This window comes from Myotis lucifugus, unplaced genomic scaffold (genome assembly GCF_000147115.1).
Source record: "Myotis lucifugus unplaced genomic scaffold, Myoluc2.0 scaffold_10, whole genome shotgun sequence".
Taxonomy (NCBI): domain Eukaryota; kingdom Metazoa; phylum Chordata; class Mammalia; order Chiroptera; family Vespertilionidae; genus Myotis; species Myotis lucifugus.
In genome coordinates this window covers 6,389,075-6,409,111 of record NW_005871058.1, presented here as the reverse complement: position 1 = coordinate 6,409,111, position 20,037 = coordinate 6,389,075, and the positions used below count along the sequence as shown (strand labels likewise).

Genomic DNA, 20,037 nt, shown 5'->3' with positions numbered 1-20,037 from the left:
GTACTTCATCCATAGTGCACATGCTTAGCTTGGGAATCATTGCAGTGTACCCAGAACCCTAGAGTGAAGCACAGAAATATACCTTGTTTATAAAGGAACTTGAGAAATTTCTATTATAAATTAAAACATGGATTTAGAAGCATTCGTTTCAGCGAGTTCAAGTTTTTTTAAGTTTACTTTTCAGTTATAGTTGACATACAATATTATAGTAGTTTCAGGTGTACAATATGGTGATGTTTTTATACCTTACAATCTGATACCCTAATCTAGTACCTATCTGGCACCATAGGTATTACAATATTATTGACCTATGCTGTACTTTACATCCCTGTGGCTATTTGTATAACTGGCAATTTGTACTTCATAATCTCATCTTTTTCACCCATTCTCCTTGAACCCCTCTCCTATCTGGGAGCCATCGATTTGTTCTCTATATCTGAGTTTGTTTTGTCCTTTTGTTTTTTAGATCCCATATAGGTTTAAGTGAAATCATATAGTATTTGTCTTTCTTTGTCTGACTTCAATTAGCATACTACCATCTCCATCCATGTTGTTGTAAGTGGGAAGATTTCGTTCTTTTTTATGGCTGGATGATATTCTATTTATGTACATCTTTATCCATTCATCTATCAATGGACACCTAGGTTGAATTAAGCTACTTTTTTAAGAGAAAATAATTGTCCAGCCTATTCATTTCTTTTAGTGAGAAATACAGCTTAGACAGTATGTTATTCCGGAATTATCTACCTTTATCCTAGAAGTAATTTGAAGTTACTGATTACTTGACACTATTTTTAATTCCTGGTATAATCGTACCAGTTAATGATTTTGCTGCTTATCACACCATAAAGCCAATAGTATACAACTGACTCTTGATACTTTAGTGTTAAATTACCTTCCTGAATTAACTGGGCTTTTTGTCCACACGTCTTTTCTGATTTTGGGGTTTTTGTGTGTGTGTGTTTTTGTAGGTGTATGTGTTGGGGGAGGGGAGGGAAAATAGGCGTGAAGAAGAGGCTCATCCTTTAACAGTAGGAAGGGAAAGGGGAAATAAAATATGAAACCTAGATTCAATCACTTTTGCCACCTATGAAGGATCCATGGAGGCAGACCTTCAGTATTTTCTATGAGCAATAATGCAGAAACATTCTTGAAAGAAAACAAGAGATAAGTGGCTTTGTTTAAGATGATCTAGTGGCCAATTTAGAAACTGCTAGAGCCTGAACTCCAGCTGCCAAGTCTAACCCAAGATAAAACACTTTTCCCCATCTATACCTCCTTCAGAATTATAGCAGTAGGCAGTGTAGTGTCCTGAGCCAAATCCTTTCCCATGGTGCATTACTACAGCAGATAAGTCATAGATAAAACATTCTGGTCTGAGGGATTTCACGGACTCCCTGCAGCAATAGGGCTCCATGTTTAAGATTTCTTTAAAGTCAACATGAACACCAATCTTCTCCCGGTTATTACGTCCTGACCATCTGTGAACAAACCAGGGTAAAAGTATTAACAAAATCAAGGGAAAATAACCAGGTACTAGGTTCAGATAGTCAATGTGGTCATACTTCCCAGTACTGGATTGAAGCATGGCAAGCAGTGTTTTTATCAATGTACATAGTATGAGCTAGTGTTATGGGGGGGGGGGGGGGAGTAATGTAATAATATGGTAGTTCTTTCAAGAGATTCTAATCCATTTAGGATGGTTTGGAACAGAGAAAAAAGGCAGACTTCAATGAAAATGATAATATTAAGTTACTAAATAAAACATGAGGTTAAGACAAACAATAGCAGATAAGAGAGGGAAGAAAGGCTTATAGACAGGTTTTTAAAGGAAAAAAAAACATGAAAATGCTTTTTAGTACAATGTTAAAATGGTATGGAACTAAAGTAAGGCTTCCACATTATATTTTCTGCTGGACTAAGAGTCATATCCCACTCCTTCCCCAGGAACTGTATAAAAGATCCTGCATCCAATGCAACTTTAACTTTAGTAAAGATGGAAGAACAGACAAAAATAATGGGACCTACTTAACATGAGACATTCCTATCATTCTCATTTTCTCTTTTACTTTACCATAAAATCCAAACCTTATATTAATTATGCTAAATAAACACTTGTAAGCCATCTAAATAGAAAATACTCATTCCTATTGATAAATTGAGTACTCAGGTTTTTTTTCCTGCTGAAATACAGTAAAATGAGAAAGAACAAGAAGATAATAATGTACCCAGAATTCATAATGGTTTACTTCTGAGGAGAGGGAAAGAGAACAGGACTGAGAGGCACACACAGGGAACTTGTAAGCTATTAGAAATATTCCATTTCTTATGCTTCTTCAAAGCGCTCCTGTGTGCTTCTCCCCAATCCCATTCTCTCTTTTTGTCTTTTATTTACCCTATATACTTTATACACTGGAAAATACAATGGTGCTTTTTTAATAAAGGAGAAAGATAAATGTGGTGGAAAAGGCAGTATCAACATGGTCTCTGAATCAGAGAGAAATCAGGGCATGAAGGATCAAATACATTTTGGGCAGAAGATGGAAGGAAATAAGAGTCAAACAGGTTTGTATTAAGGAGAGCTTCAAATGCCAGATTAAAGAGCAGTTATGAAGAACTGGAGGTTCTACAACAGTTTATAGTAGCCAATTAAGTTATCAGTTTAAGTAACAAAATTTTAAATCCTTTCGATTCTCTTTACAGAAGCTCATGTATGTTCTCACTTTTCAGTGCTGTCTGGCCCTTATTACCTGAACCCGAAATGCAGTATGAATAATCTTCCTGTTTTCATTCTACTTGATTGTATACACAATGGCAAGTCTCACCTGACTTTTCACTAAACCTTTTGTTGTAGACCCTTCCCTGTTCCTTCCTCCACACCTTTGTTCATGTTACTCCTCCTGTCTATACCCCATTCATTCACTTAATATTTTGGGGCATTGCTTGTCCCACTGGTAGGGGAAGAGAAATAAGTAAACTGTTAATTGCAAACAGTGGTTTCTGACATTAAGCCAAATAGGGTGATGTGATACTGATGGTTTGAGTGGAGGTGCTTTTAAATAGGATGGTCAGGGAAGTCCTCTCTAAAGAGATGACATGAACTGAGACTTGAATGACAAATCCCCTATGTCATTAGAGAGGCTTTGGGAACATTTGAACATCAACTAACTTCCCCTGCAAGTCTCAGATTAATCAGTTTGTTTATAGTTTGTGATATTTACTATTTCTACGTCACCATTATTTCTGTGCATGCCTTTCTGTAATCTTCTTGTGAAAAGAATTCTACTTTTTATTCTTCAAAGAATATAGAACATCTTGAATTAAAAAGCACTCATATGATGTTTTCTGACTGAAATAACTGAGTCAACTTAACAGTGGGAAGTAGAACTGAAAAGAAAGGTAATTTTATTTTGGGCTTCTATTTTGCCTTCTGTAATGTCTGAAATTTTTTTTAAAAAAACACATATTACTTTAACTGTTAAAAAAATTAAACCATGGTCTCAATAGCTTTCAAATCATAGCACATAAAGTAACTTCTCATTCCTTAAGAGAACAGTAGCTCTCAGGTTAACATGGTTATTGCAAGGTATGGAAGCATATGCTTTGATTAACCAACAGATTTGCCAACTTATTCACCTAACTAAACATATTTCTGAAGACTAGAGTTGTTTTTAACTGCTTTGAATTGAACTGATGTATCTTTGTTCAAATATTTTCCAAGGATGAAGCAATTGAGCCAAATACTCTGTTACAAATTTAAAAATTTACACCTAAAATATGCTGAATACTAAACAGTACAAGCAGAAACTTACAATAATATTACTTAGCCAACCAAAATGTGAGGAGTCTGCTAATCAGCAATGCATTCTATAAGGGAATCTAATCAGGTTAGATATTGAATATGGCATCCACTGGTCAAGGCTAGAGACAATGATAGAATTTTTTTCCCTTAAAAGTCAAAAATAGACCTAAGTTATCTACTAGCCAAGTATACAGTATTAAAATTTAATTCATCATATATTAAGTTCTGAAGCACAATAAGTAATGATAAGTTAGAAGTATATAATTGGTAGGCAACCGATACTACTACTACTAACCTGAATCGTTTAAGATGTAGTCTGAGAATCTGAGGTAGGTGGCATATCATAAGCTGTTTTTGGGCTTCTGTGAGTACAACTGTTTTTGAGGAAAACCTTCTACGCTTTGCTGTGATATCAAAGAAATGAAAATCAAATTTAATTTAAGGACACAAGGAAAATCTGAGTAAAGTTTTAAAATAATTCACACATGCATTATCATTTAAACATCTACTGTGTTGCAGATACTATACTGTGCTAGAGATAAAGACGTGTCTGCCTTTAAGAAACATAACAAAAAACAAAAAACTTATGAGCTGATCAAGGTGGATAGACATGTAAACAAGTAAATGACTTAATATTGTAAATAAGTCAACAGAATGACATAGTGCTTATAATATTTTAAAATGTATTATAAAACCATATTTTCCATTCATTCATAATAGCATTCTACTCCCCGATTTGATGAGGAAAACCTCTAGGACCACTCACATTTATGTCCAAGAAAAAAAAAAGAAAAAACTTCACCATACAAACTTGATCAAGATTTTTTTCCTACCTATATAAATCTTCGGTTCCCTATAACAGTTCATATTAGATAGCATTCAGAAAACAATGCTAGTATAAGTCATTTTATAAAATCACCAATTGATGTGACATTCCTTCAATGCTAGAACATCCAATGTTTCCTTTATATTACCTTAGAAGTTTAGTATCTAGAGCCCTAGAATCATTTTTTTTTCAGACCTGACAATTAGGGAAAATTCTTGGAAATTTATAGTATAAACACTAACATGCCATGTACACATTGATAGAGGAGATAAAGACACAACAGAACCCTGGCCAGTGTGCCTCAGTTGGTTGGAGCATCGCCTATAAACCAAAAGGTTGTGGGTTCAATTCCCCAACAGGACACATACCCAGTTTGTGGGTTAAGGTGCGTGCGGGAAGCAATCGATAAATGTTTCTCTCCTTCTCCCTCTCTCTAAAATCAGTAATAATTAATAATAATAACAACAATAATAATAAAAGATAGACTTAATATGCTTTTATACACTATTCCCCTGGAGGATAATGCTTCCCTTTAACTGAAATGGCTATTTCATCTCTCTGTGCCCACCTCTATTAGAGAGCTTACTGTAGCAGATCTTAATTGTTTACCTGTTTCCTCCATTAGGTATGTGAGCATTTAAAAGTGCCTAATCTCTAGCCATAGCAATTAGAACAATGACTATATAAAAGAGATAGTAGACGTTTTCAAAATAAATCTTTATTTTTCTGGAGCCAATCTCCATAGCAGCAGTTCAGCTATATATTATTTTCTATTACATAGGTATGTGTACACCCACACATATACACATGTATTATCTATATCAATGTTTTTATATGTAGCAAAAAGACTTAAAGCAAACATTTCTTTCAGTACTAAATAACATGCTTTCCTTTTACTATTCACCTTTGCTACTTTATTCTGCCTCACATATGAAATTTAATTTTTTTATTTTATAAATCCTTTCTGTCCACAACTGACACAGGATCAAAAAAATGTTTTTAATATCATCATTATTGCAAACATACACAAAGGTTCATAAATGCCAATTATAAAGTAGAAATATCCAGCCTAGTTTCTTTTGATGAACTAACAAAGGAAGTTTATTTCCATAACTGCTATTTAAGGAATTTTTTCCAGCTTCCTTTCATTCATTCATAGAAAAGCAAGGAGAATATAGTCACTACTTACAGTTACAATGGTCACATATGTAGATTTTCCCTTCTAAAGCTTCTGTTTCTGTGAATTTGGACAACATTTCAGTAACCAGGCATGACTGGGAAGCCATATCTTTTCCATTGCATTGGTATCTTTCGGGAAATTCCAGTGACAAATCCCAGAAAGGTTCTATGGTATTTGATTTGTTGTCACATGCAAGACATGTAACCTATAAATAAAAATGTTTCAGATTACAATGCTCCTGTCAAAACATTTATTCTTTTCACGAGAAGTCACTGCCAATTTAAAAAAAAAGTTTTTCTTCTGAAAATGCACTATCATAATTCTGAATAATCTGCTTTATATTATTTTCAGGAAATTATTTTTTTTTTCCTTCCAAAGCACTGTCAGTAAACTAACCATGCATTGGTGGACTTGAACTACTAAGCATTCAAAAAGCTCCAAGGGCATTAGTCAAATCTGAATTTAGGTAAAAACAAACTGTGGACTCATTTAATCAGATATACATTTAGATAGATAGATAGATAGATAGATAGATAGATAGATAGATAGATAGATAGATATAGATATATGATATATATTTATATGCATTTAATTTAATGTGTTTAGATAATTAGAATTGCAGTTCTTTGCTCTTTTTCCTTCTTCATCTTTCACCAGTTGATTTTCTCTCCCCAAGTCCCTATAACCCCTTAAACATGATACAAGTAAAATACTGTATTTTTATATATAGAGGTATATTAGTGTATATAGATCTTGAAGCCCTACCAACTGATAATTTCAAAGGATAGTAATATGACAAATAATGAGGTCATACTTCCATTTAAAGCAGACATCACTACATTAAAATCCTCACCAAAATATAGGAACCACAAAGAATATGGGCAGTTCTAACAACTTACATAGGATAGATGTCTAGTAACTGAAAAGGGAATGTTTCTCTCTCATCGATGTTTCTGACTCTCTATCTCTCTCCCTTCCTCTCTGTAAAAAATCAATAAAATATATTTTAAAAAAAAAGGATAGTAATATGACAAATAATGAGGTCATACTTCCATTTAAAGCAGACATCACTACATTAAAATCCTCACCAAAATATAGGAACCACAAAGAATATGGGCAGTTCTAACAACTTACATAGGATAGATGTCTAGTAACTGAAAAGGGAAAGAATAACTTCTGTGAAGAATTCAGCAGGATTTAATGCCAGAAAACACTGAAAATAGTTGAAGATAGACTTTATAGATCATTCCACACAATATGAAATGCAGTTGATGCTTGAATAGCATCAGCATCTTCAAATTTGTTCACTGTAAGATTAACCTCCCCCCTTTTCTCAACCTCTCAAAGAATAAATATAATATAGTTAACCTAAGAAGCTCTGTTTCCTAATTTCCCTTCTCCACAAAAAAAGCTTTCATACCATGGACATGAAACTACTTCCAATGATTCATGAAGGAAACTATAAAAAATGAGCTGACTTTATACATATCTGTGAAAGTAATCTATTTTGACTTGAAAACAGTACTAGCTCTAACACACTAGATCAGGGGTGGGGAACATCCAGCCCGCAGGCTGTATAAGACCCGAGAAATCATTTGGTCTGGCCCTGCCAAGGCATTAGGAGTTAATGAAATGTTTGACAAAATATAGCAGGCTAATTTTTAAGTTGATAATTTTGTATGGCCTGTGAATGATGTTATAAATATCCAAATGGCCCTTGGCAGAAAAAGGTTCCCTACTCCTGTATGAGATAGAGAATATGCATCTTTTAGGCTTCACTTTATGAAGTCCCTACAATGAAAATCATATTTTAAAAAATCCATACCTGACTAAGAAGTTGTCCATGAAAAATATTATTCACAACATTTAAAACCTGTTTGATAAGTTTCCTTTGAGAAGTGGGGATAAGAGCTGGTAACCTGGTACCAGTTGTCTCTAGTTCATGTTGTATTTTATCCAAAAGTTCACAAAGAAATTCCTGAGCATCCTGTTGGGCATAACCACGAAAAGCAGGAATTAGTCTCCACACTGAGTGTAGCATAGCAAATGGTGAGACGAAGGCCCACTTTCCAGACCACATGACTTGGAACAAAGTATGCAATTCATGACAGAGAGAAATGTATTGTGAACTTGACTTCCATGGCTGAATAAGTTCCATCTTTCTACTCTTTGATGATCCAACACTTAGTCTGGATGATAAACTTGGATGTCTGGAGTGAACAGAGAACATATCTTTTTCTTGGCATTCATTCACTTGATATACTGTATCTGTGATTGGTGGATGCTTATAAGATGATTTTGTCTTATCATTAGTTGTCACAGACAGCCATTGGTTCAGATCAAGTTTTAAAAAACATTGTCGAAAAATAAGTAAATGACTCAACACTTGAAGAACAGAATTCATATAGCAAGTATTTCCCAAATTTCTTAATCCTGTTACACCAGGAATTACAATTGGCCTTTGTTTAATTGAGGGGTCACTGGCTTTTTTAAATCTTACGTCCTCTGAGGTAGATACTACTTGATCTTTTGCTGGTGATGCTGAGGTTAGTAGTGGTTCTTGAACAGGAACTAATTCTATTGTGGTGGACAGAGCTAGACCTTGCAAACGTAGACTCTTTCTTGGAGGCATGCTTTCCAATTCTGCTTTAACTCGATGCTCTAATTCTTGCCGTCTTTTCTTCACTTCTCTATTTTCTATTTTTTCCTGATATTTTTCTTCTTGCCTTTTTCTTCCAACGGGTGATTGTTCAAACCAAATTCGAAAAATTTTACCCATTAGGATCCTTCTCCTGTGCCAAAGAGCAGTATACATTTGATCTTCATTTTGAAGCAGAGATTGGGCACCATCATGTAAGAAATAAGAATCACCACTTATACCGATAGATTGTAAAACCCTTCCCCTGCGAGTGGTGCAGTGATAATTTTGACTTTTAATTGCACTTAATGTACTTCGTAGTAACTTCAGGTCTCCAGCTGCATTATCATTAAGAACATAATCATCACAAAGGTAACAAAAAACATACATATCATTCACCTCTATTGCAACAGGATGACTGCTTTCTTGAAAGTGCTTGACAGCATGTTCTTCAATATATCTTCCACAGGCAACATGGGAACAGCTAAGGCAAGCCCAAATCGACTCACTTGTATTGCAGTTCACACAATGCCATTTCTGAGGGTTGAGAATGGAATGGTCTTGAGCAAGTTGCAACTGTCCAATGTGTTTGCATTTATCCATAGTTAACATTTATTTAGAATAGCTGAGAAATACATAATCCAAATCAGTCTCTGTTCATTCTTGAAGCATCTGAAAACTAAGCAGAACACTGTCAATTTTAATAAAATAAGAAGCCAATATTTTTCTGTTTTTATAAGGTATTTTTCCAAGAATAATTTTATAAATTTGCTGCTTCTGCTCCAATTTCTAGGCATGTCATAATACCATAGGCAGTTCTCACATTTCCCTTGCTGCATGCTGGCTTCTCTCCACCTTATTTCCCACAGTGGTTCTCAACCTGTGGGTCGCGAACAATGAAAATACATCCTGCATATCAGATATTTACATTATGATTCATAACAGTAGCAAAATTACAGTTATGAAGTAGCAATGAAAATAATTTTATGGTTGGGGGTTACCACAACATGAGGAACTGTATTAACGGGTCGCGGCATTAGGAAGGTTGAGCACCACTGCTTTAAAGTCTTTTTAAATTTTCTGCCACTATCTACATAATAGTGTGAGGGCAGCTTAAGATTGGGGCTGGCAAGACCAAAATATATCTCTAATATCTATGTTCTGAGAACCCTATGTGGAGTTACTAAAACATACTCATAATTAAAAGCATAGGTTTTTGAAGCAGAAAAACTTAGGTCTGAATTTTACCTCTCCACATACCATTATATGTGAGAGAAACATGGTCCAGCTGCCTCCTGCACACCCCCTACTGGGGATGTGCCCGAAACCAAGGTACATGCCCTTGACCAGAATCGAACCTGGGACCATTCAGTCCCCAGGCCGACGATCTATCCACTGAGCCAAACCAGTTAGGGCAATAGTGAATGCATCTTAATATTCTCTTCTATTCATGTAAATAAATCATATTTCATATTTTACTTAATTACCATTTTTAAACTTGGCTTTCCATTAGTAAATCAATGATGACCTTTAATTCAAGACTCTAAAACATACTCTGATCTGATAGACTTTGACAGTTTGCCTTAGGGAGAGAGAAAGACAGAAGGGGAGAATGCCTTTGTGTTTGAATAGACTCAGGAATGTGCAAGAACTTGTAAGCAAGTAAAAAGAGAAAAAATACAAAGTGGATGGCAATATAATGAACTTTTACATTCTGGTAGGCTTAACTAAGCATTATCTGAAATTAAAAGCTTATTCTAAAAAACAACACAACACAAAGTCAACATAATAAAACAAAACAAACAAAACTCTTCCCCCTATCACCTATATGATTTTGACACTGAAACTTGTTCCTTTATCAGATAAAGTCAGGAACACTTCTGCTACAGTAGTTAAACATAGGGAACCGAAATCTAGTTAAAAGCAGGGATCATAAAACATTTTCTTTATTGTTTTAACATAAATTGAACACAAACTTCTGGTCACAGGTGGGGACCTGGTTACAAAACACCCAGAACATTGTATGTAGCATGATCAATGCTTTAATTTTTAGGGCAGCAAGACAACATGAATTTAAAAGGTACTTGTGGGTACCACCTAGGGAGGGCCCTTAGAAAACTGCAAAGGTAAAGTTGATTTTTGGTTTCTTTCCATCTCTTTTTTGCAAAATCTCCTAGCTAGCAACCAGAGACATCCCCTTCTCCCTCCCTCCATTTCTTAACTTTTAGAAATAGGGTATCCCTGAATATGGACTTAAGACTGACCAGTCCCAACATTCACATGTGCACATATTTCAACCACATGTTTTATTTTTATTTTTTTAAAATATATTTTATTGATTTTTTACAGAGAGGAAGGGAGAGAGATAGAGAGTCAGAAACATCGATGAGAGAGAAACATCGATCAGCTGCCTCCTGCACATCTCCCACTGGGGATGTGCCCGCAACCCAGGTACATGCCCTTGACCGGAATCGAACCCGGGACCCTTCAGTCCACAGGCCGACGCTCTATCCACTGAGCCAAACCGGTTTCGGCATCAACCACATGTTTTAAATTTACTTATCTTCCCTCAAAATTTCCTGATGTCAAAAAATATGGCCAAAGATAGGATTTTATTAGATCTCCTAACACTCAACTGCTAATGGCAAAATTAAGACATCAGTGATTACTATGCTCCATTATCTAATATGTTTCCAGGTACTGAGGTTAAAAATCTTGGAGTCATTAATGACTCCTCTTTCACTCTCCCCCACCAATTGTTCATGAAATATGGTTGGCTCTACCTTCAAAACTTATCTAGCATAAGACTACTCAATACCTCTACTACTACCACCCAGGTCCAAGCCATAAATGAGTCCTCACCTGAATTACTGCAATAAGGCTCCTAAATGGTCCCCCAGCTTTGATTCCTGTTGCCACCAAAAGTTTACTCTCCACACAGCAGCTGCACTCTCTGCTTTTACACTCACACAACAAGGGCCCAGACCTGACATTTTAGGAGGTCCCTGCTCTAGCCCTCTCCCCATTATGTGAAGTTAGCAGAGACAACAGTATGTGGCCCCTTGGAACCGGCACATATCCCTTACTTGCCTTTTAGACCCACTCACCCGTACCTGGGAACTGAAGAATTCCCAAACATTTCCAACCCTGCTACCAGGACCTATGGTCAATAAAAAAGCCACTGAGTATTCTAAAGAGGAGAATGCCATGATCAGATAGTAGGTTGCAGAGGGATCTGAATTGCAGATCTAGAGGGACAGGTGCTACTCCAGATGTTGAAAGGAAATTAAAGCTGCAGCAGTGATGAAGCAAGGATGGGAACAGAGATAGGTCAGTACTGAACAAACATTGGTTGAAAGAACTGATTCAATATAGATATTAAGAGAGGAATCTAGGGCACTCCTCTATTTTTAAAAGGCTCATATAAAGAACACAGATAATTTAATTAAACAATTGTTTCTGGCAAGTAATGGACAATATTCAACTTCTTAAAGAGATGAAGAGGGAAATTCTTTTTAGTTATACTAAAGAAAAATTATTTCATTCTAAATTTTTGTAAGTAGATTTTATTTCAGGTCACTACACTGCCTTATTTTATTTTACTTTATTTTTTTGTTAACTTTCACCTGAGGATATTCTTTCCATTGATTTTTAGAGAGAGTGGAAGGGAGGGGAAGAGACAGTGACCTCCTGGCTCATGGGTCGATGCTCAACCACTGAGTCACACTGGCCAGGCTCATATAAAATATATTTTTAGATATATATATATTTAAAAATATATATATATTTAAAAATAGTCTCTGGTTAGTGGGACTGCAAATTATTTTTTTCTTTCAATTAATCCATATTTTCAAATATCTAAAAATAATGAACATGTTACTTATATAATAAGTTGTAAGTAGGAAAGATAATGCCATGCATATGTTTAAATTATACACTAGCCTCTTTAATCCTTTCTCTATATTCTACAAATAAATTTCCTTGGTTATAAGGAATTTTCCTATCTCATTGCCTTTGTTACTAAAAATATCCATTTAGATGATGGTAAGGTCTCTGACCTTCAACAGGAAGTGACCTATTATTGAATAGCAAAATTGTGAAAAAGGTGAAATGTTGATCAGATGCCATCTCTCTGGCAGGCAATACAGCAGGGGAATGGTATCACAGCAAGTGGTTAGAGAATACACTCTGGAATCCAAATGCCTGCGTTTAACACCTGGCTGTAATTGCTATGTGACCTAGACAAATTATTTATGCTCCACATACCTCAGTTTTCTTATCTATAAAATAACAGTGATATTAATACCCTGGGTTATTGAGGGAATTAGAGAAATTTATATTAGCAAAGCACTTAGAACAATTTCTGGCACTAAATAATATTACATCTCAGCTGCCAAGAATAATAATAATAATAACATCAACAATACTAAGGATAATATTATAAATGCTAATTTCTTACAGTTTTATTGCTTTTAGTCAGGGGCTCCTCCTTTTCAGCAAATGTGAACTAAGCCCAACTAAGGTGCTAATTGATAATTAAGATGTTAGATGTGAACTAAGATCTGACCTCTCCCAGGGGTATTTGCATTTTAAAAGGGACTCTCTCAAAGATAAAATCCAAAGAAGTGAAACCAGAATGGTGTAATGATAGATCGTGAGGTTAATATTTTAGAGTAGGGGCTCACTTACCCTCTCTGCTTATGAAAAAAATCAGTAGGAGATGGATGCCCAAGGGAAAGTCAGGGAGGAAAGCAGGAGCTAGAGAGGCAGGCTGCTGGCACCAGAAATCTCCAGTTTGCTCTGCTGCTTGGAGCAAAAACTCAGAGACAGTCGCTAGGGTATCACCAAAGGAGCTTCATCACACAAAGATCTAAAAGCTTGGAGGAAAAAGGGGGGCGGGGAGGGGATGGGAGTATTTCTTGACACTTCCTATTTTCCTCTACAGAGTTCAGAGCCCTTCTTTTCATTTGCTAATCCACTGCTGAGAAACTATTAACTCTGTTTGGCTCTAGCAGACTAGATATGCGATTTTTGATAGTATATTCATTTTAACGAGATAGCAAATCATTTTTGTATCCTCTACATAGACTATGACAAAATATTACTTATACCTACATATAACAGCAACATAAAAATAGTCAAGATGAATGAAATCTATATAGATCAAAATTATACTGTCATTTTCTCATATATTTAAAAAATGTCTCAAACTTGAAAGTCCAATGAATAGCTATAAAATGGCTTTTTAAAAAACCAAGTATGCTAATCTTTATTTTAAAGACAGATTAGTTATAAATATTCTAAAGGCTTCTTTTTGTCATTCTTCACTGCTTAAAGACAATAAAATATTCGTTAAAAAAACATTTAAGCTATTCAAACTTTTCATGCCATATAATTGAGCAAACATTTTATTTTCAAAATTCCCTTTAGCAAATCTCTAACATTTAAGAAAATAATTGTATTGAACTTGTTGAAAGGTAAATTATTTTATATAGAGTTAGCATATCATTAAAGCAATTATAAAATAGAAAGCTAAAATGACTGGAAGAGAAAAAAGATGTAAGATCTAATTAGATATGGTATTTTTGGTCAAAGGTCTATATTACACACAAAAAGCAAGTAAGATCACAGGTAAAATATTTTAACTTATTAAAGTTCAACAGCACAAAATTATTTATATTTACCACCCAGTGAGAATTCTGAAATTAATTTTTATTTACTCATTGAAACATACAATCTAGGCTTTATGCATGTAGCAATACATTACTGATCTATTTTAATGGCTTTTCAAACCTCTTGTAGAAATAAACTCACTTCAAAAATCAGATCTAGACAGCTCACTTCGAAGACTTTATCCTTAGCCCTAATCTTTCTGAATTAATCTTAGACACACTTCAAACTCAGCTTACCTATATATCTTGCCATCACAGAATTAGCCTCTTTTCCAATATTATCTGATTAAATATATTGTATTATATCATCCAAGTACCCAGGCTAGAAGTCTTTGTAGTTTTTTAACTCTTCCCTCACACATTCAGTTTGTCACCTATATATATAGGGCTGATTAACATTCCCCAAGTCCCTATTCCTTTCCATTTCCAGAGCTATTACTCTCATTATAAACTTTATTGTATTATTATTCCTGAAGCACAACAGTAATCTCCAAATTTGTCACCCATCATCTGAACTTTCACTCTCCTCCATAGTATTATCCTGCCAGAAAAGACTTTGAGCATTTAAGTCTTGTACTTAAAGTCCTCTCTTCCCCACAGTCCAATAAAGTAGTGATTTTTAACTTTGACTACAACTCAGAAATTTTATTTTTTTTAATTTTTATTGTTGAAAGTATTACATATGCCCCCCTTTTCCCCCCATCGACCCCTTCCAGCCCACCCCTGCCCCCTGCCACAGGCCCTCACCACCCCACTATCTGCGAAGAAAATTCACATCGGGTTTCAGTAAATGTGTGTGTACACATCAAATACACACACACACACACACACACACACACTGGAAACGAAAGTTTCACAAACAATCATTATAAGAATGGTATATTCTGATATTTCCTATCCTATTTCATTTTTTTTAAATGCTGATCACGACTCACTAAACTTATTTCATAACAGCAGTGGGACAAATACCGCAATAAAAATGTCATATATTTGTCAGTCTTGCTTTCAAAATTCTTCAGATTCCAACTTATCTTTTCTGCCTTCTCTTATTACCCCTCCTGTCATTACCCCTCTGTGCATTCCAGCCAAAAAGAATCATCCCCAGCTAATTTCCTGAATTCATCTTCATCATTCCCTTACCTGAACCCTTTAAAAACGTATTCATCCTCCAAGATCCAACTTCTTCACAGAGTATTTCTAGTTGCCTTTTTTATTTTTATTTATTTTTATTTATTTTTAAATATATTTTATTGATTTTTTACAGAGAGGAAGGGAGAGGGATAGAGAGTTAGAAACATCGATCAGCTCCTTCTGCACACCTCCTACTAATGCTCCAACCAAATGAGCCACCTGGCCAGGGCAAAGTATTTCTAGTTTAAAAAAAATCTCTTTTCTTCTAAATTCCTAAAGGACTTGGGTGGTGTCAAATATGAATCCTTGTGCTTCTGTATATATACATCCTTACTCTGCCACTAACTGTTGGGTAGGTTCCCTATAGTCAGAGAGGACATTTTTTTTTTATCACTTTAATAAAAAGAAAATAACAGATTTATGAAGATCCTAGGGGTTTTTTTTTATAGCCATATTGTTTCATAATGATTAATAAATTCTTGGCACAATCAATCAACTTGTATTAATTGCAGGTCTCACTTCAGTTCTCATTACTTGAATCAGTGGATAATAGGAAGTCATTGATCACTAGTGGCCAAAATTACTCTCAACTAAGTGGTCATTTTTCCCTCATGGTCAGTTAAGGCACAGTTTCCTGTTATTTTGTGATGTCATTATCCTACTTTCTCTATCTTTAACCAGAGTCTACCATGTGTCTTATCCCATGCTACATGCTTTCAGATATCCAAAATAGTTTTTATGTAAAAGCAAACTGAGACATACTTCTTCAACCCTAATTAGGTATCAGTGACTTTGAAATTTGGTATTATATATAGTGACCCTTTGGATACATATCATGCTCCAAATAGAAGTATTACCAAGAGCTACAAGAACTTGAAAAATTAGAAGGGTAGCTACTTCAAAAATTAACATTCTATAAATTTTGGTTATTTTCAACATAATTTTCAGCTGACCACTCACTCCCTTTCTAACTCAGTTTCTCAAGAAGACACTTAGAAAGTGTCACCCTGGTCAGCATGTCTCAGTTGTCCTGTGCACCGAAAGGTCGCTGGTTCAATTCCCAGTCAGGGCACATGCCCAGGTTTCGGGTTCAATCCCTGGCCAGGGTGTGTGCAGGAGTCAACCGATTGATGTTATTCTCTTTCTCTCTCCCTCTCTCTTTCTCAAATCAATTTTTAAAATATTTTAAAAAGAAAGTTGGAACCAAAGATCAGTCATACAAAAGTAATCTAGATCTTTTAATCAGTGTAATTAGTCACAATTTTCAGATTCTTTGCTTTAAAAAATATTTTAAAATAAAAGTCAGGAAGTTACCATGAAGAATAAACATATAAAAACAGCCAAACTAAAATCTGACTGGGTGGCTCAGTTGGTTGGAGTTGTCCCATGCACCAAAAAGGTTGCAGGTTCAATTAATTCCCAGTCAGGGCATACACCCTCAGGGCATATATCTATCCATGTTTTTCTCTCCCCCCCTCCCCCTTCCTCTCTGTAAAATTAATACACATATCTTCAGGTGAGGATTTAAAAAAAAAAAAAAAGCTTTTAGCCCCGGCCAGTGTTGCTCACTCAGTGGTTATAGCACTGGCCCACACACCAAAGGGTCGAGGGTTTGGTTCCCAGTCTAGGGCATTTACCTGGGTTGCAGGTTTGATACCCAACCCTGGTTGGGAGTGGGTGGGAGGCAACCAATTGATGTTTCTCTCTCTCTTCCCCTTCCTTCTTCCTTCCCTTCTACTCTTTCTAAAACTCAATGGAAAAAATATCCTCAGGTGATGATTAAAAAAACAAAATAAAAATATTTTAAAAAATAGTCAAACTAAATTATACTTCGAAAAGTGACACAGAACAAGGGAAATGGCTAATAATATTCTTTAAAATAATTTATATTTTAAAATCTGAATAGATACTAAAGTAACATCATCATGCTCTATTAAGAAGCTTTGCCCTTTCATAGCTCATACTTAGTCAAAATAATCATCATATAACATTTACATTTTATATAATTCTTAGTGTGTCTTATAGGCATAGTTTTATAATTATATTTTATAATTATTAAAGGATTGTTTAAAAGTCTTGAAAGACTACAAGATAAATCTAAAATTAACATGGCATATAAGAGCCTTCAAATTGTGGCACAATATATACTTTTTAAAAATGTTTTTTAATTGACTTTAAAGAGGGAGAGAAACATCAATGAGAAAAATGAATGGGTTGACTCCCACACACAATCCATTCATAGGAAATGGGTCTGCATATTTTATATAAATATATACATCCTACTGCAATTAAAGAAAAAAAAACATATGTATAAACAGTATTTAAAAATTTTCTTTTTTTCCATTGATTTCAGAGACAGGAAGAGAGGAATGGGAAGAGGAGGAGGGGGAGAGGGAGGGACCTCCCCAAAAGATTAAAGAGTAGGCATATGTTAACTCTTCATTTTAACAAATAATATTTATAGCAAAACATTTTTCTTCTTTTTTAAAAAATATATTTAAAAATATATAAAAATATATAAAAATGGCTGAATAGTATGCCTGTGTGTGTGTTACATTTTCTTTCTCCCTTCATCTGTAAATATATACCTAGGTTGTTTCCATGTCTTGACTATTTTAAATAATGCTGCAATGACATGGGGCATTCCTTCAGTATTTACTGAGTCTGAAAACATTTTTTCTTTTTAAAAAAAATATATATTTTTATTGATTTCAGAGAGGAAGGGAGAGGGAGAGAGAGAAACATTGATTGGCTGCCTTCTGCACGCCCCCCACTGGGGATCGAGCCCACAACCCGGGCATGTGCCCTGACCAGAATCTGGGACCCTTCAGTCCCCAGGCCGATGTTCTATCCACTGATCCAAACCAGCTAGAGCAAAAACATTTTTCTTTTATCAGTACCAAATAACCTAAGCAGATCTTCTAAAAACTATTAAAATTAGAAAGATATATTATTTTCGATAATAAAAGATAGGAAGAAATGGCAATTTTAATAGCAAGTCGGCCCTAGGAATTGCTAACCACCACAATCTTTACATGTACTTGGGTAAGAATGAAAATAACTTTATCCATAGTAATTAGGGTAAACCTTACCCATGACTTATGAGCAATTTTTTTTCTTTTTTAAAATATATTTTTATTTTTTTAAAAAGACTGTTATTGATTTCAAAGAGGAAAGAAGAGGGAGAGATAGATAAGAGAATCATTGATTGGATGCCTCCTGTATGCCTCCTACTGGGGATCGAGCCCACAACCCAGGCATGTGCCCCTGACCAGAATCGAACCTGGAACCCTTCAGTCCACAGGCTGACACTCTATCCACTGAGCCAAACTGGCTAGGGCTTATGAGCAATTTTCAAGTTTCCATTTATTTCATGAAACCACCATAGTACCCCTATCCTCTTAAGAAATGTTTGTAAAATACTAAGGGGCATAGTGCCTGGTACATACTAGTACAAAGGGGTTCAATATTTTTGAATAAACAAATTATTGAACAAATGAATACAATGGGCTCTCAAACTTTCCCTGTTCCCCTTAGGTATATTATTATGCCTATCATGTGCTTTGGTACCGCTCCTTGTCAATCATGATGCATTTCCTTTCCTTTATCCCTAGAAAGGCCCTAGTTATTCTTTCTTCCTCCAGAGATCTAGAATCTAAAAATTACCCTGATCTTGTTCGAAACTCCTCATTAAATAATAAATAATAAATGTGCACCCTTCTTGCCCCCGGCCTTCTTCATGTCTCAAACATGCCTCTCCTGAAGCACAGAGCTTGAATCTAGTTCATGAGGTTCTAAGAAAAAGTTCCTAGAAAGCAAGTTCTGTCACCAGGTTATTTGATTTCTTTACCCATCACTACTTACAAGCATTTCATTCATGGGCAATATTGTTCCAAAATATTTATCATTAGTGTCACACCATCATACTTATACATCAGTCTACTGCTGCTAACTTCATAACAATGGGGAAAACATTCACAAAGAGATTGAACATTCTATTATGGATCCAGTAAATTGAGTTAAAATACTTTGTGTAAAATGCCTAGATTCTCTATTCTATCATTCCAGTATATCCATGACTTGGCCTAACAAGTATATTCTTGAACTATAAATATTTTTTTTCTTATGGCATGTAAAACTTCATTAAAAATGAGTTCTTTAAAATAAAATTTTTATGGTGTCTGAAGGTGCTGTGAAAAATCAATTGCACTTCTTAAAGTAATTTTAATCTTTGCCAGAAAACCAGTATTTGTAGAATCCTATATTTTAGATACTTGTCATCTATTTAGTCTGGGCCTAATGGCAAACTGTCCCCCATTACTAAATCCAGAGAATGATTGAGCACACATTTCCTATCTTGATCAGACTCCTAAACCAGTGGTCCCAGCCTCTCTCTAATCTCCCTCAACCAGACAACTTCTTCAGAATCTGGAAACTACATTTATTCTGCCTAACATTAAAGGATGGAGGAATACTGGAAAGCACTTTTTTTTCTGCTACCAAGAAGCCAAAATGTTGCCTTTCTCTATATCTTTGTACTATTAAAAAACTCAATTCAACAAACACTGACAAGGTTTCTTCCATGTTAAGCAGTCAGGTGCTAGGAATAAAATTAAATTATAATCAGACTCAGCCCTCAAACAACCCAAGGAGCAGAAAGTCCTTTTATGAGGACCAATGCTGTAATACTCAATAAGATTCAAAGATTCAAGTGTGTAGAGCAGTGGTTCTCAACCTTGGCTGCACATTAGAATCACCTGGAAATCCTTTTAAAATCCTGATTTCTAG

The 20,037-nt window shown here is 35.1% G+C and overlaps 1 protein-coding gene across 1 annotated transcript in view; it reads right to left on the bottom strand.

Annotated features, from left to right (window-relative positions):
* Positions 1 to 5: 5 nt before the first annotated feature.
* USP44 (ubiquitin specific peptidase 44) overlaps positions 6 to 20,037 on the bottom strand; it is a 21,829-nt gene continuing 1,797 nt past the window's right edge. The window contains exons 2-7 of the mRNA XM_014451588.2: positions 9,975 to 10,028; positions 7,634 to 9,125; positions 5,818 to 6,013; positions 4,098 to 4,206; positions 1,276 to 1,481; positions 6 to 58 (exon numbers count right to left, since the gene is read on the bottom strand). Coding sequence (XP_014307074.2) covers positions 6 to 58; positions 1,276 to 1,481; positions 4,098 to 4,206; positions 5,818 to 6,013; positions 7,634 to 9,058 — 1,989 coding nt within the window. The 5' untranslated portion in view covers positions 9,059 to 9,125; positions 9,975 to 10,028. The remainder of the gene's footprint in view (positions 59 to 1,275; positions 1,482 to 4,097; positions 4,207 to 5,817; positions 6,014 to 7,633; positions 9,126 to 9,974; positions 10,029 to 20,037) is intronic.